Source organism: Adiantum capillus-veneris, chromosome 17 (genome assembly GCF_014529385.1).
Source record: "Adiantum capillus-veneris isolate H3 chromosome 17, ASM1452938v2, whole genome shotgun sequence".
Taxonomy (NCBI): domain Eukaryota; kingdom Viridiplantae; phylum Streptophyta; class Polypodiopsida; order Polypodiales; family Pteridaceae; genus Adiantum; species Adiantum capillus-veneris.
In genome coordinates, this window is record NC_140947.1 from 43,310,653 (window position 1) to 43,322,593 (window position 11,941).

The window sequence follows — 11,941 nt, forward strand, 5'->3', positions numbered from 1 at the left end:
TTCTTTGAGAAGCAATGAAAGCATGTTCAACTGCACGTTGCCTAGTCTTGTTTTTTTGGAAAGTGACTCTTGCAAAACAGCAATGTGCATAATGCATCAAACTTAACAACTTCAGGATTTCCTTGGGTCATAAGTCTCCAAGTACTAGCAAAAGTCTAGTAAGAATCTGGCATTAGGAAGAGAATGGGGTCTAGGAGGGCCTCTTTATTTGGCAGTTTAAGGAAGTCAAACCTTTGGTATTAAGAAAGTATTCAAAGGACAGCTTTTGAATTCAAACAGGCAAAACGGCTAGTTTATTTGAATTCAAAGTTTCCCCCCAAAATGGAATTTAAAATCTAGCGGGTAAAACCATACCATGTAGCATATCTATGGAAAGATCTCGATGTATAAATTACAGATCTATGATCTCCGCTCCAATCAGAGATCATATGTGGGAGTTATGGAAGGCCAAAAATCATAAAATTTTCCACCTCTTTTTTGGGGGGAAAAGTGCATCCTTTGACCACTCTTACACATCTCTTACACACCCACCATTCTTGCACACATGGCATGCACCTATTCATCAAATTGTTAATCACATCCATAAGCATATGGCAAATAAAGATGCCCTCCTATACCCCATTCTCTTCCTAATGGTAAGGCATCAAGAACAGTCTGAAATGACTTCACCTGCAGAAATAAGTTACTCATTGATATCCTTGACACCAACAAGGAAAGTGTCCATATCATCTTCCTCATTCATAATCTTCGATTCCAGCTCTTTACGCAACAAAGCAATTTTAGCCTCATTGCGGCTTGCATAAAGACCTGCTAGAATATCCCAAGCCTGTTTTGCAGATTTTGCTGAACGAATGTGAGGAACAATGGTGCGCTTCACAGACAACGCAATCAATGCATGAACCTGCACATCCTTTACATCCCAACGAGCTTGTTCTATCGTAGGCAAAACATCTCTAATAGTAGCAAGACCTGCAACATCGCCTTCATCCTCAGAACTAGGACGTACATCAATGCCCTGCACAATATTCCAAACGCCCTTTGACACAAGAACATGTTGCGTCATGTAAGCCCACATAGGGTAATTGTCCCCATCCAACCTGTCCTCAGCAGCAAACATCTTGAACACATCTGTGTTGTTGTCAACCATGGTAAATGTTGCACCTGATGTGAAAACTTCCCGAAAAGAGAAGAAACGAAGCGGGAACAACACGTGCTATATAGCACAAACCGTAGAAGACTGTAAGGCACCTGTTATGCAGAAAACGGCACTGACAAAAATTTTGCACAAAATGACGAAATTGCCTGTGCAGACCTGCCTGTAGTGAAAACGGATCCCGAATCAAAAATCGGAGAAAGTGAGCAAGCATGTTTTGGAGCTGCTGGCGACTAAGCCCGGAAGGACGCAACTTACTCTGATACCAATTATTGGAATTAGGGTTGCAGAGAAACGCACATAGCTTGGAGAAGATGAAGGAAGCTCAAGGCATACAATAGAGAGTGTGTTACTTAGTGTGCAATAGAAAGATGGATAGCCCTAGAGTGATGGGTGTGCATATAATGCACGGGGGAAAAAACCTCCTAAAGAGGGAAAAAATGCCCTGGCGGTCCTAGTGTGTTCACACACATCACTACCACATGTATATGGTAACAGTTTCCCAACAGTTTTTAGAAAAATTCAATTTTATGCAGTGTCATACTGATTCTTGGATTATGGTGATATTATTTGTCTCTATTTCTTTTAATGGCAAAGAAGAAGAAGAAGAAGCAATGTCCTTATATGTGTATACTTTGTCAGAAGGAAGAGGTATGTGTGAAGTATTGCATGCCAAAATTATGCAAGAGTCTCTATCGCATCATCAAATCTTTCAAGATTCATTAAGTTATTTCAGGGTTTGAAGCAAGGTGACTCTCCTAACCAATTGGTAGATAAGTTTTATGGATTGGAGATGGAAATCTCTCAAATAGGAGATCACAAAATTTTGCATGAAAGTCAAATCATGCAACTTGAAGAAGAGAAATCTAATTCGAGCTTTTTAGAGTGCTAGTGGACTATGAGAAGTTTGACAATGGACCTAAAAGGAATCAGTTTCATGGAGGTATTAGTGTTTGGAGTATTTCTCAGCCAAACAGTGGACTTTTTCATGTTTTTGGATGCAACTGTGAGCAAGCAAGTTGGCCATTATTTTTTATGTATGAGGAAGAGTCCAAATTGTTATTTTTATCCCTTGAAGTTTTTCAGTTTGATGAAGAAGTAAATCATATTCAATACTTCCTGAATGGAAACTTTGAGGCAAATCAGTTTTTCTGGCATACTGATCTTGAATCGGGTCTCAAGGTGTTCCATCTACAGATGCTAATTTTGGAGATAATGAAGCTACATGTCCTAATGGTTGCAAAATTTGAATCGTACCTAGAATCTTTCTTGTATCTCTTTGGAGCTGAATTTGACTTGATTGGGAAGTTTTTTCTTGATATCTGGTGGTTTGAGTTGACTTTGGAGATACATGTGGAGTGTATAGATGTATTTGTAAGGTTTTAAGTTGACAATATTGGAGTCTTTGAAGATCAGGGTACTGAATTGCATAATTTACTTTTTTTGTGAAAGTGGTTTTTCTATCTTGGAAGGTTTTATGAAGTTGATTATGCGGATTTGAAAGTTGAAGCAAGTTGTGTGATAGAGATGTATCCAAAAACAATGGTTTTTGTGATATATGAAATCAGTCATGGAAGAAGTGTCAGCACTTGAGGAGGTGACAAGTTCTTTGGAGTTACCTCAAGTTTTGAAGTTAGCAAATGTTTTTTGCATAAGTTATGGTTTTCAGGAGCACAGTCAATGATGTTGGTTGGAAGCTTTTATTCTAATCAGGATGCATTTGAAATAGTTTACGGTGGAGGTTTCTTGAAATTGACAAATCAAGAACAAAGGCTTATGGAGCTTAGATCCGATCATGAAGTGATGGAGTCACGCTTACAGACGTCAAAGATGGTTTTGCGAAGGATCTTGTTGGTGCAAAGGCAAAGACGAGAATCAATTCTCTATGTTTTCTTGAGAAATCAGGAATCAATTTTTCTTGAGGTCCCTGAATTATTTTTGCAAGAGTTGCAATTTTCAGAATTTCAGTTTGCAAGTTATTCAAACTTGATATGTCAAGAAAATAAAGATCCAAAAATATTGGATCAAGTTTTGAAGATCCAAATGCTAGAAGATGATTCAGTATTTGAGGAGTTTCTGATGGAGTTATATCTAGCCTATTTTGAATTTGTTTTTCGCAGTGCTTTATCAATAAATAGGGCAACTGAAGGTATTTACTCATCTTCAAACTTTATATATAGGATAAGTTTTGCCTATGATGCAAATTTTGGAAGTTCGTGGATATTTTTACACTGTGTTTCACACTCATGGAATGTGGATGTCTTGATTGATTCATGGCTCTACAAGTTTGTCTTTGTAGTAATTGTGGTAAGTAATCAGGTCCTGAAGTGGGAAATGGACATAACTCTTCATGGGGATTTGAAAGGAGCCTTTGGCGGTAGTAGTTGGGGTATTGTCGATGAATGAAGAAGGATCAGAAGGACATTTTTTGTGTATAATGGTCTATTTCTGTGTTTTCTCATCTTTCAGCAACCTGCATCTTCCTTGAACTCTGTTTTGTTTCCTTAATTATGTAATGTTGGAGGTTTTTCCTTGTCTATGGGCAATGGGGCTCAACATTTCTATTCAATCTGTTAATTTTTTTTCAAGATTATTTGTTCAACACCCTTATGTTTGTGAAAATATAATCCCTACGACTAAACCCACGCGATAGGCATTCTTTATTGTAGTGACCCTCCGAGGGTCTTTTTCGGAATGGAGAACATAGTCAAGTACCAACAATTGCAAACTACACACTACTCTATTAAAAGAAATCATAGAACAGAAGAGTAAACAACCCTTGACACATAAATTAAGTTTTAACTAATTATGGGGTGCTCAAATTTTAAAATGTTTGGTATTACATATTTGCCTAAAGAGGACATACACACCCGTTTTCCGATGCTTTGCGTTAATCGGGATAGTGTCACGGTGCTTGAAGTTGAACCTCAAGCCTGGAGGACACTATTCAAGTTGTCTCTGATGATTTCAACAGGAAATTTTGAGTGATGCAAATCAAGACAAGGGAGCACTGATTGTGACAAAGGGAGCTCCATGAGACTTGGTAGTACTAGGACTCATGATGTGGGTGCTCTATTTAGGAGCCATCTAATCAATGAGCAATAAGGAGATAAAGTGGAAGGAAGCAAGGAACCTTAGGAACAAAAGTCGGTAAAATGGAATGAGAAGGAATGGGACAAAGGATAGCACTGGCCAGTCTGGCCCCAATTTACAAACTACGTGCTGCCAGCTGGTGCCGCGGACGCTGCCGACTGAGCAAGCTGCAGCCAATGAGAGTCGCCCTCGTCAGCAAAAGCTTGGTCAATGAGATTGTTCCATGTCAGCAAGAAGAAAAAAGGGCGGCTTTTCTGTGATTGGATGGAAGCCCACGCGCTCTTGCTTCGCTTTAGAGCGGCAAGGACGCTTGCAGCCTCGAGTTGGACAGCAAGAGCAGACCAATACCAAAATGGGAAAAAAAAAACACTTTCCAATATTTCCACGTCAGACAAAAGTGCAAAACCAAGGAAAATTTTGGTACAAATTGATTAAGATTAGATATTTCCAAATTAAAGAAAATTCAAGATTTTATCCACATGGATGGCCAATTGGAATTTTTATTTGAATATAGAAGAATTAAAGCAATTTACATTAAAAATAATATGCACAACATTCAGTGCAACTATTTTCAACAAGGCAAAAAGTACAGATTTTAAAATCTCTATGAGCTCAAGTATAACTGAACTTAGTCTATGGCTGATGGCTACCTTGGATGCATGCATGAAGAGCTAGAGCATTGGCAAAATCAAATCATTGGGTTAACTAAATGATGTATGTATGTCAGCATCTAGACATTTGTGCATTTCAAGCTCATATGATCGAGACACCAAACCAGTGTTTGGGAAAAATGTGTCTCAACTTAATTTTGTGCCGTTTTCAATTTTGAAAATGCCAATTGAGAGCAAGGGGAAAAGGAGAAATTCCACCTCAAAAATAGAGAAAAATAGTGTAAAAACCCAAGAAAATAGCCTAATTTTCTAAAATGTCCCTTTTTGGAACTAGAACTTCCGCCTACACTAGGCCCTTCGAGGTTTAGCTACCCCTCAAGCCTCTATGTGACATGTTGTGCGCATACACACCATTTGTACATGCCAATGTCTTATATGCTCAATACCTATATGTGTATGCACAATATGATTATAATAAGTGTAAGCACAACAACAATAAGAATTCCATTAGTTGCACATATTCTCATAAGAATTGAGAAGGTTCCATTTGTTATACACTCACTAATCACAGATAGGATTCAATTGACCATTTTAGGAGCGATCGGGAGCAATGGAACTTCGTCGCTCAGATGGAAGTGTGGGCAATAAGAGTAACAAATCATCAAGGAACTTGCAAGTGGATAATCATACAGCTACCTTACTTGTATACACTTAGTGGACAATGATTTCATGGTAAGTGTATGCAAGTCATAGGGGGTAGCTGACAAATGGGGTACTATTTCACATACCTCTAATTGGTGTATGTGATGAGAGTGGGTCATAGTAAGTGCACATGAGAGAGGCTCAATTGTGCAAAATAGTGGAAGAATCATATAGGGAGAGAGGATCATATATTGTGCAAATAGTGGGAGAGGAATCATATTAGGGTACATTTATGCCAATGGAATGCATGCATCTACTAACATAATATGGCGGAGCCCATAGCCCTTTACACGTGTCTCTCTCTGCGAGATGAAGACTAAACTCCAAGTGAGATTAAGGGGAGCGGAAGAGAGAGAGAGAGAGAGGCCGCCGAAAGCGATCGGTAGTACTCATAGAGATTATAGGTGTTTGCGTTGGGATGTATGGAACATATCATGAGCAAGAGTGACTTTCTTTCATTTTTCAATTTATCAAAGCAATATAATTACTTTTGTATAATTGATCAACTGTCTATTTTAAATAAAAAAACCAGGAAAAAAAACAATGAATTTCTTTCATTTTTCATTCTACCGGAGGAGTTATCTAATATAAATAAAAAGAAAAAAGAAAAAGCTCATGTCTTGGAAAATTGTTTTTTTGTGATGTCATCAAAATGATGAGAGAAATGATATCATAGAAATTCAGGGGTTTTGTCCCAAGAGAAAGAAAAACCATGGAGGGCATTGGAGGCTCTCTCTTTTGAGATGAAGACAAAGAGCAAATTACAAGGTACTTCTAGGGGGAGGAGATGCATGGGGGAGTGGGGTTAAAAATTTGTGGGGTTTTGTTTGGGCTTGAGCTCTGGGGCCCAGCTAGCCATTGGGCAATGGAGGGCAGAGAATACTGCAATTGGACCGAGGAGAGGCAATTATTTCCAAATAGAAAATGTCAATAATGAGGTGGGGTTAGAGAGGATGTATTGGGGGGCAGGGGGGAGGCCTAGCCCCTTGGGTATAATAGGTGGTGGGGGAGATTATCCATTTGATCTGATAAAGAGCCTCCTCAAGCACAATACTAGAGTGATGTATGTGTAGGCCAAAGTGATAGAGAGAGAGAGAGAGAGAGAGAGAGAGAGAGAGAGAGTGTGTGTGTGTGTGTGCGAGAAGAGAGGAAGCTCCCTCTAGCTAGCTTTTATGGCTTCTCTTTCCCATGCTCCCTTTGCTACTCCCAATACCCCGCAGGCTGCCTCCCCTAAGTTGCTTTCCTCACACCTTTCCATGGACCCTCCTTCTGCTTCAGCTTCTTCTTCTCCACTCTCTTCCACCTTGAGCCACCCTCAGCAGTTCTCCTCCACTGCTTCAGCTGCACTAGATCAGCACCACCTCAACTGGGCGCCGCTCCCATTAAACCCCACTAAGCCCTTTAGTCCTCTAATCATCCCCATGAGCCCCTTCAATAGTACCCACCCTCCTGCTACTTTTGGCTACACCTCCCCTGGCTTCTATGATCATGCCTACCCTGCAGATCAGACAGCTGACTCCAATTATATCGATCACGGCTTCACCGGTGGCGATGAGCCCCTCCTCACTAGCAGCTGGGAAGCGCTCGATAAGCTCGTCTCAGCATCGATGATCACCGGCTCCTCATCTGCGACAGTTAACGATCCGCTCTCCAACTTCACAAGTCTTCACGATATTGCACCTGCATATCCTTCCTCATCTGCAGCTCCGGCGCAAATCGCATCTCCATGCTCGCTCTCTGATCCAGATCAAAAGCCTTTGAGTGCTCTTTATGGTAACTTACACCATCAGAAGGGCAATGCATGGTCTGGCAATAATAATACCAATGCTACTTCTGCTACCAATGTTGGATTGAATCTAGCTAGCTTCATTTCTGCGGATCCGGGCTTCGTCGACAGAGCTGCTAAATTCTCATCTTATTCACAGCAGGTCAATGGCCCACAAGCCTACACATCCAGCCCTCTTCAAAACAACAAATTAAACAGCTACATTAATGGTTCCATTAGGAAAGCTGACTACAATGTGGATGGAGCTACTTGTGGAGCCAGAAAGCTCATCAGTAGTGATATAAGGGGGACCAATCACCTCGCTCAATCAGCATCCTGCAATGTATCATCTCTGCAGCAGCAATATGATGCCAAGTACAATGTACATGCCTCCATTAATGAATCCAACATTAATAGCACTGACAAGCATTCCAGTCCTCCTCAAGCAGTTCCTATGGTGAACTTGAGTGGGTGCAAGAAAAAAAGAGAAGTATTAATCAAGGTAAACAAGAGATCCTGATTTGCAATTAATGAAGCACAGCTAAAGTGAAAGTTAGCTACATTTAGGGCTGATCACAACACATAAGTGTTAATTATAAAAGCATGTGTGTGTATTTTCAGGATGGCACCGAGCTCGAAGACGATTCACGAGGTAATCTGGGCAGGAAGAGAGCAAAGGACGAAGAGCAGCAGGAGTATCCGGACTCAAGCAATGGTAATAATCACTATAACAAAATGAGCAGTAAGGACAACAAATCAAAGCCAGCCAGCAATGATCTGAAGACAAAGCAATGTACTGGGGTATCAAACTCCGGTGAGTCGGAGCAGAAATCCGAAGTTTGCAACAACAACAACAACAGCAAAACACCGTCCTCGTCACCATCGCCACCTCCCAAGCCCGACTTCATCCACGTCCGAGCTCGACGAGGCCAGGCCACGGACAGCCATAGTCTTGCTGAAAGGGTAAGAAATTTGATTACATTGTGCAGGGATATACATTATCATTTGCGTATAACTAGTGATCCATATTCTGGGTTTGATGTGTAGTGATTTCTTGAATTCCTTTATCATGATTAGCATCTCCATTAATCCTGTTAAAGTAGCTCATCAGATTGCAAAAAAAAAAGTCCTGCATCTTGATAGTTAGTTGTGAAATACACAGCATTTAAATGGCATCCAGTCATCATAGCTTTTCTCAGGCTCTCATTCAATCTTGTAGGAGGTCACTCAATCTGTTAAATGAGGCACATCCCCTTCCTGCATCACCAGCAATGTCCTCCTTGTGGGCCTTTTTTCCCATCATCTGACGTCATCCTTTGGTATGAATGTTAGTAATGTGACATCATATGACATCAGGCAATTTAAGTGAAAGTATCCAAATCTCTCTCTCTCTCTCTCTCTCTCTCTCTCTCTCTCTCTCTCTCTCTCGCAACAAGGTCCCAAGTGTGTTAGATTGATTCACTCAATTTCTGGCGGAGTATCAGGTCTTGGGTTCAAAACTCATCGGATAGATCTTTGAGCTCTCTTGGGATTGTTTGTACTAGGCTAAAATTTCTCTCTCTCTCTCTCTCTCTCTCTCTCTCTCTCTCTCTCTCTCTCTCTCTAGTGTAGATCATGTTGTCATTTGTGTTATCATCGCACCTTGACAATATATATATATATATATATATATATATATATATATATATATATATATATATATATATGTGCCCATGCTACTGGTGTCTTAATTAAATAAAGCTCAATGGAGTTCACAAGAAGATTTAGAAATATTCTCATGTAGGACAACGAAGTCTTCTTCAGTGTTTTTCATACAATGCATAACATCATGAGCTTCTGCTCGAGAGGCACCACATACCTAGCTAGGTACGATCGGGGGCAGGGGACCCCGGCCCCCCCACCGGGCCGGCGGTCCCCTGCCCCCAATCGCACCTAGCTGGGTATGCGGTGCCTCCCTCGCAGAAACTCAAGATGTTGAGGTAAGTCACAATGTGGGAATTATTGTGAGAATTTGTGTAAAACTTCTTGTGGTTGTATAATGAATGCGTAGGTGCGGAGAGAAAAGATCAGCGAGCGAATGAAATATTTGCAAGACTTGGTTCCCGGATGCACAAAGGTACTAAAAATTGACATGGTTATACTATTGCACCCATTCATCATCATTAAATTAGTAATTAATGTAAAGATCTGAATGTGAACAAGGTGCTTAACTTAAATCATCTATTTCTTGGGGTCTCTCCAGCATCAAAGGCCATTGAGATTTTATGATTATGTTCATGACATGATGCTAAAGCCACATGTTTTTTTGTTGTCAGGTAACAGGCAAAGCAATGATGCTAGATGAAATAATCAATTATGTACAATCTCTTCAACGTCAAGTAGAGGTATATATTGTCCAGTCTCTAATTCATCCCCATAATGGTCTGTCATCTTGTTCTCTTTCTGTGGGGATACATACCATTTGTATGCGGCTACCACTTGATCAATCTCCTATCATTCCAATGATCGTGTTTACGCACACGTTCAGTTGGGCTGCTAGCTGGTTGGCAATAGCACATACACAGAGACAAGATCAAAAGAGAGTAATGAATGTTTTCAATTGGGAAATTCATAGTACCTTTCTGTGTGTCTCGACGATAGCATATATATAAATCACAGTACAAAATTGAATTAATGGTCCCTAATTTATGTCTGTTGTGTGCAGTTTTTGTCAATGAAGCTTGCAGCAGTGCATCCAATCAAATTGGAGTTCAACTTCGAGAGCCTTTTCGGGAAAGAGGTAACAACAATCGATGGATGTACTCACATGTCAAGAAAAGTGTAGATTTGTTTGCTTCTTGGATGGATCAGCACATATAAACTTTAGCCAAATATTGACATGCAGGTGGTACAACAGCCCACATTACATAATAACTGTGGTGCATCAGCATTGACCCCACAGCTACTAGAGACCCCAACTGCTGTGCCTCTTCCTCTAAACTCTTCTTCCTTCCTGCAAGCTGACCCTATGCAAAGCCTTCAACATAGCACAGCCTTTATGGAGAGCATGAACCCCTCTACCTTGGCGTTACACTCTCTCGGATTGGACCCACCCACCTTGAGGGGGACATTGAGCATGCTTGCAGCTGCTTCATCAGACAACTTTGCAGAGTGCATGTCTCAGGTATTGATTAGCATCATAATCCCATGAGCAAACAAGAATATATATGACTCGTGCACACACACATATACATACAATATGTATGTACATATGTATGTATGCACAGAAATAAATACATACATACATACATACATATATCACAATTAGTTCAGTGTGTTGATAAGTAGGATTTTCTCAACACCATGTATGTTTCCACAATAGGCAAGTAACAATCATCCATTTTCTTACAGATCTCGGATGCTTGGGTCGATGATGATCTGCAAAATATCGTGTCGTCCCTACCCGCCGGATTTTCTCAGTCTCCATTACGCATGCATCCTAGCGTACAAGGTAATTATATACCACAGCATGCTATCTCAAGAAGGTTGAAAAGAAAATTATGCTGCATAAAGAGACAGTTTACAAAACTTTGTAGCTCTTACTAACTATACCACTATATTGTTCTTGTTTTGTTCAAGGTACATTGCTTAATAGCCAGATGAAGACAGAATTGTGAGCAATTTGGGTTCAACCAAGGATCCTCGTTAAAGCCACCGGGCTACAGCTTGCAACGCATGCATCTGCAATACAGCTAATTCTACCATAGAAGTCCAAAAAGATTACTTCTAATCTACTTTTTGATGATTTTATTTGATGGGAGGCCATTAATATTTCCAACCCATCGATCGGCAGAGCTAATCAATTCTTTGGGTATGCCAATAGTGTACATAGATTGTGAGATAGACTTCATCCCTTTTTCCCCTCTCTCTGTTTTCTACATCCTTACTCAAGTCCCAATTAGCAGAAACTTCTACTAAAAAATATGGTGCTGGTGGGTTGAATTCCCTTGTCCTATATAGTTACTTGCAAAGCTATAAACTAGGGTTTAAGCAAACCCAAGGTAGGAAGCACTTGAGTATAGATGTCCCCTACTGTTTTGAGGATGGGATGAGCCATCTAACTGCTTCTTGTACTAGTGTACTGTATATGACATTGTAACATGAATTTGTAATTGACATATTCTTTGTTGTAATTTATTGCTCTCTAATGTTCTCTTTAATGTTCAATACAATTGCTGCCTTTGGGCACTCATGATATTGACCTAATAATTAAAAGGGAGCCTGGTTTGCTGGATTTAGACAATAGGCCTACTATGCATGTTGGTTTAATTTTCAAGATTACAACACATCCTTCCCCTACTCAATCTATAAATTTTTTTTAGGACTTTCCTTAAATGATATTCCTCTCTAATAAAAAATGCACAACTTTTTTTGGAAGTAAACATTTCTGGCTTCACATATATAAGGTATACTAATCCACATATTGCTAGGTTAAATAACACTCCTTTTGCATATTTTAAGGCGATTACACCCCGAGGACTAATTCCAAAAAATTTATGTAAACTCGTGAACCATGATGCATGTACAAGAGATGAAAGGCCATTCTCAGGGAAGGAGTGTTGACACAAGGTGTGCATG

The 11,941-nt window shown here is 40.1% G+C and overlaps 1 protein-coding gene across 1 annotated transcript; it reads left to right on the forward strand.

The window, feature by feature from the left end:
* Positions 1-6,606: 6,606 nt before the first annotated feature.
* On the forward strand, positions 6,607-11,516 carry LOC147437121 (uncharacterized). Its single transcript, XM_086486741.1, has 8 exons — positions 6,607-7,826; positions 7,946-8,287; positions 9,375-9,440; positions 9,640-9,708; positions 10,029-10,103; positions 10,209-10,487; positions 10,715-10,814; positions 10,943-11,516. The coding sequence occupies exons 1-8, from the start codon at positions 6,732-6,734 to the stop codon at positions 10,978-10,980; spliced, it is 2,064 nt and encodes a 687-aa protein (XP_086342867.1). The 5' UTR covers positions 6,607-6,731; the 3' UTR covers positions 10,981-11,516.
* The last annotated feature ends 425 nt before the right edge of the window (positions 11,517-11,941 follow it).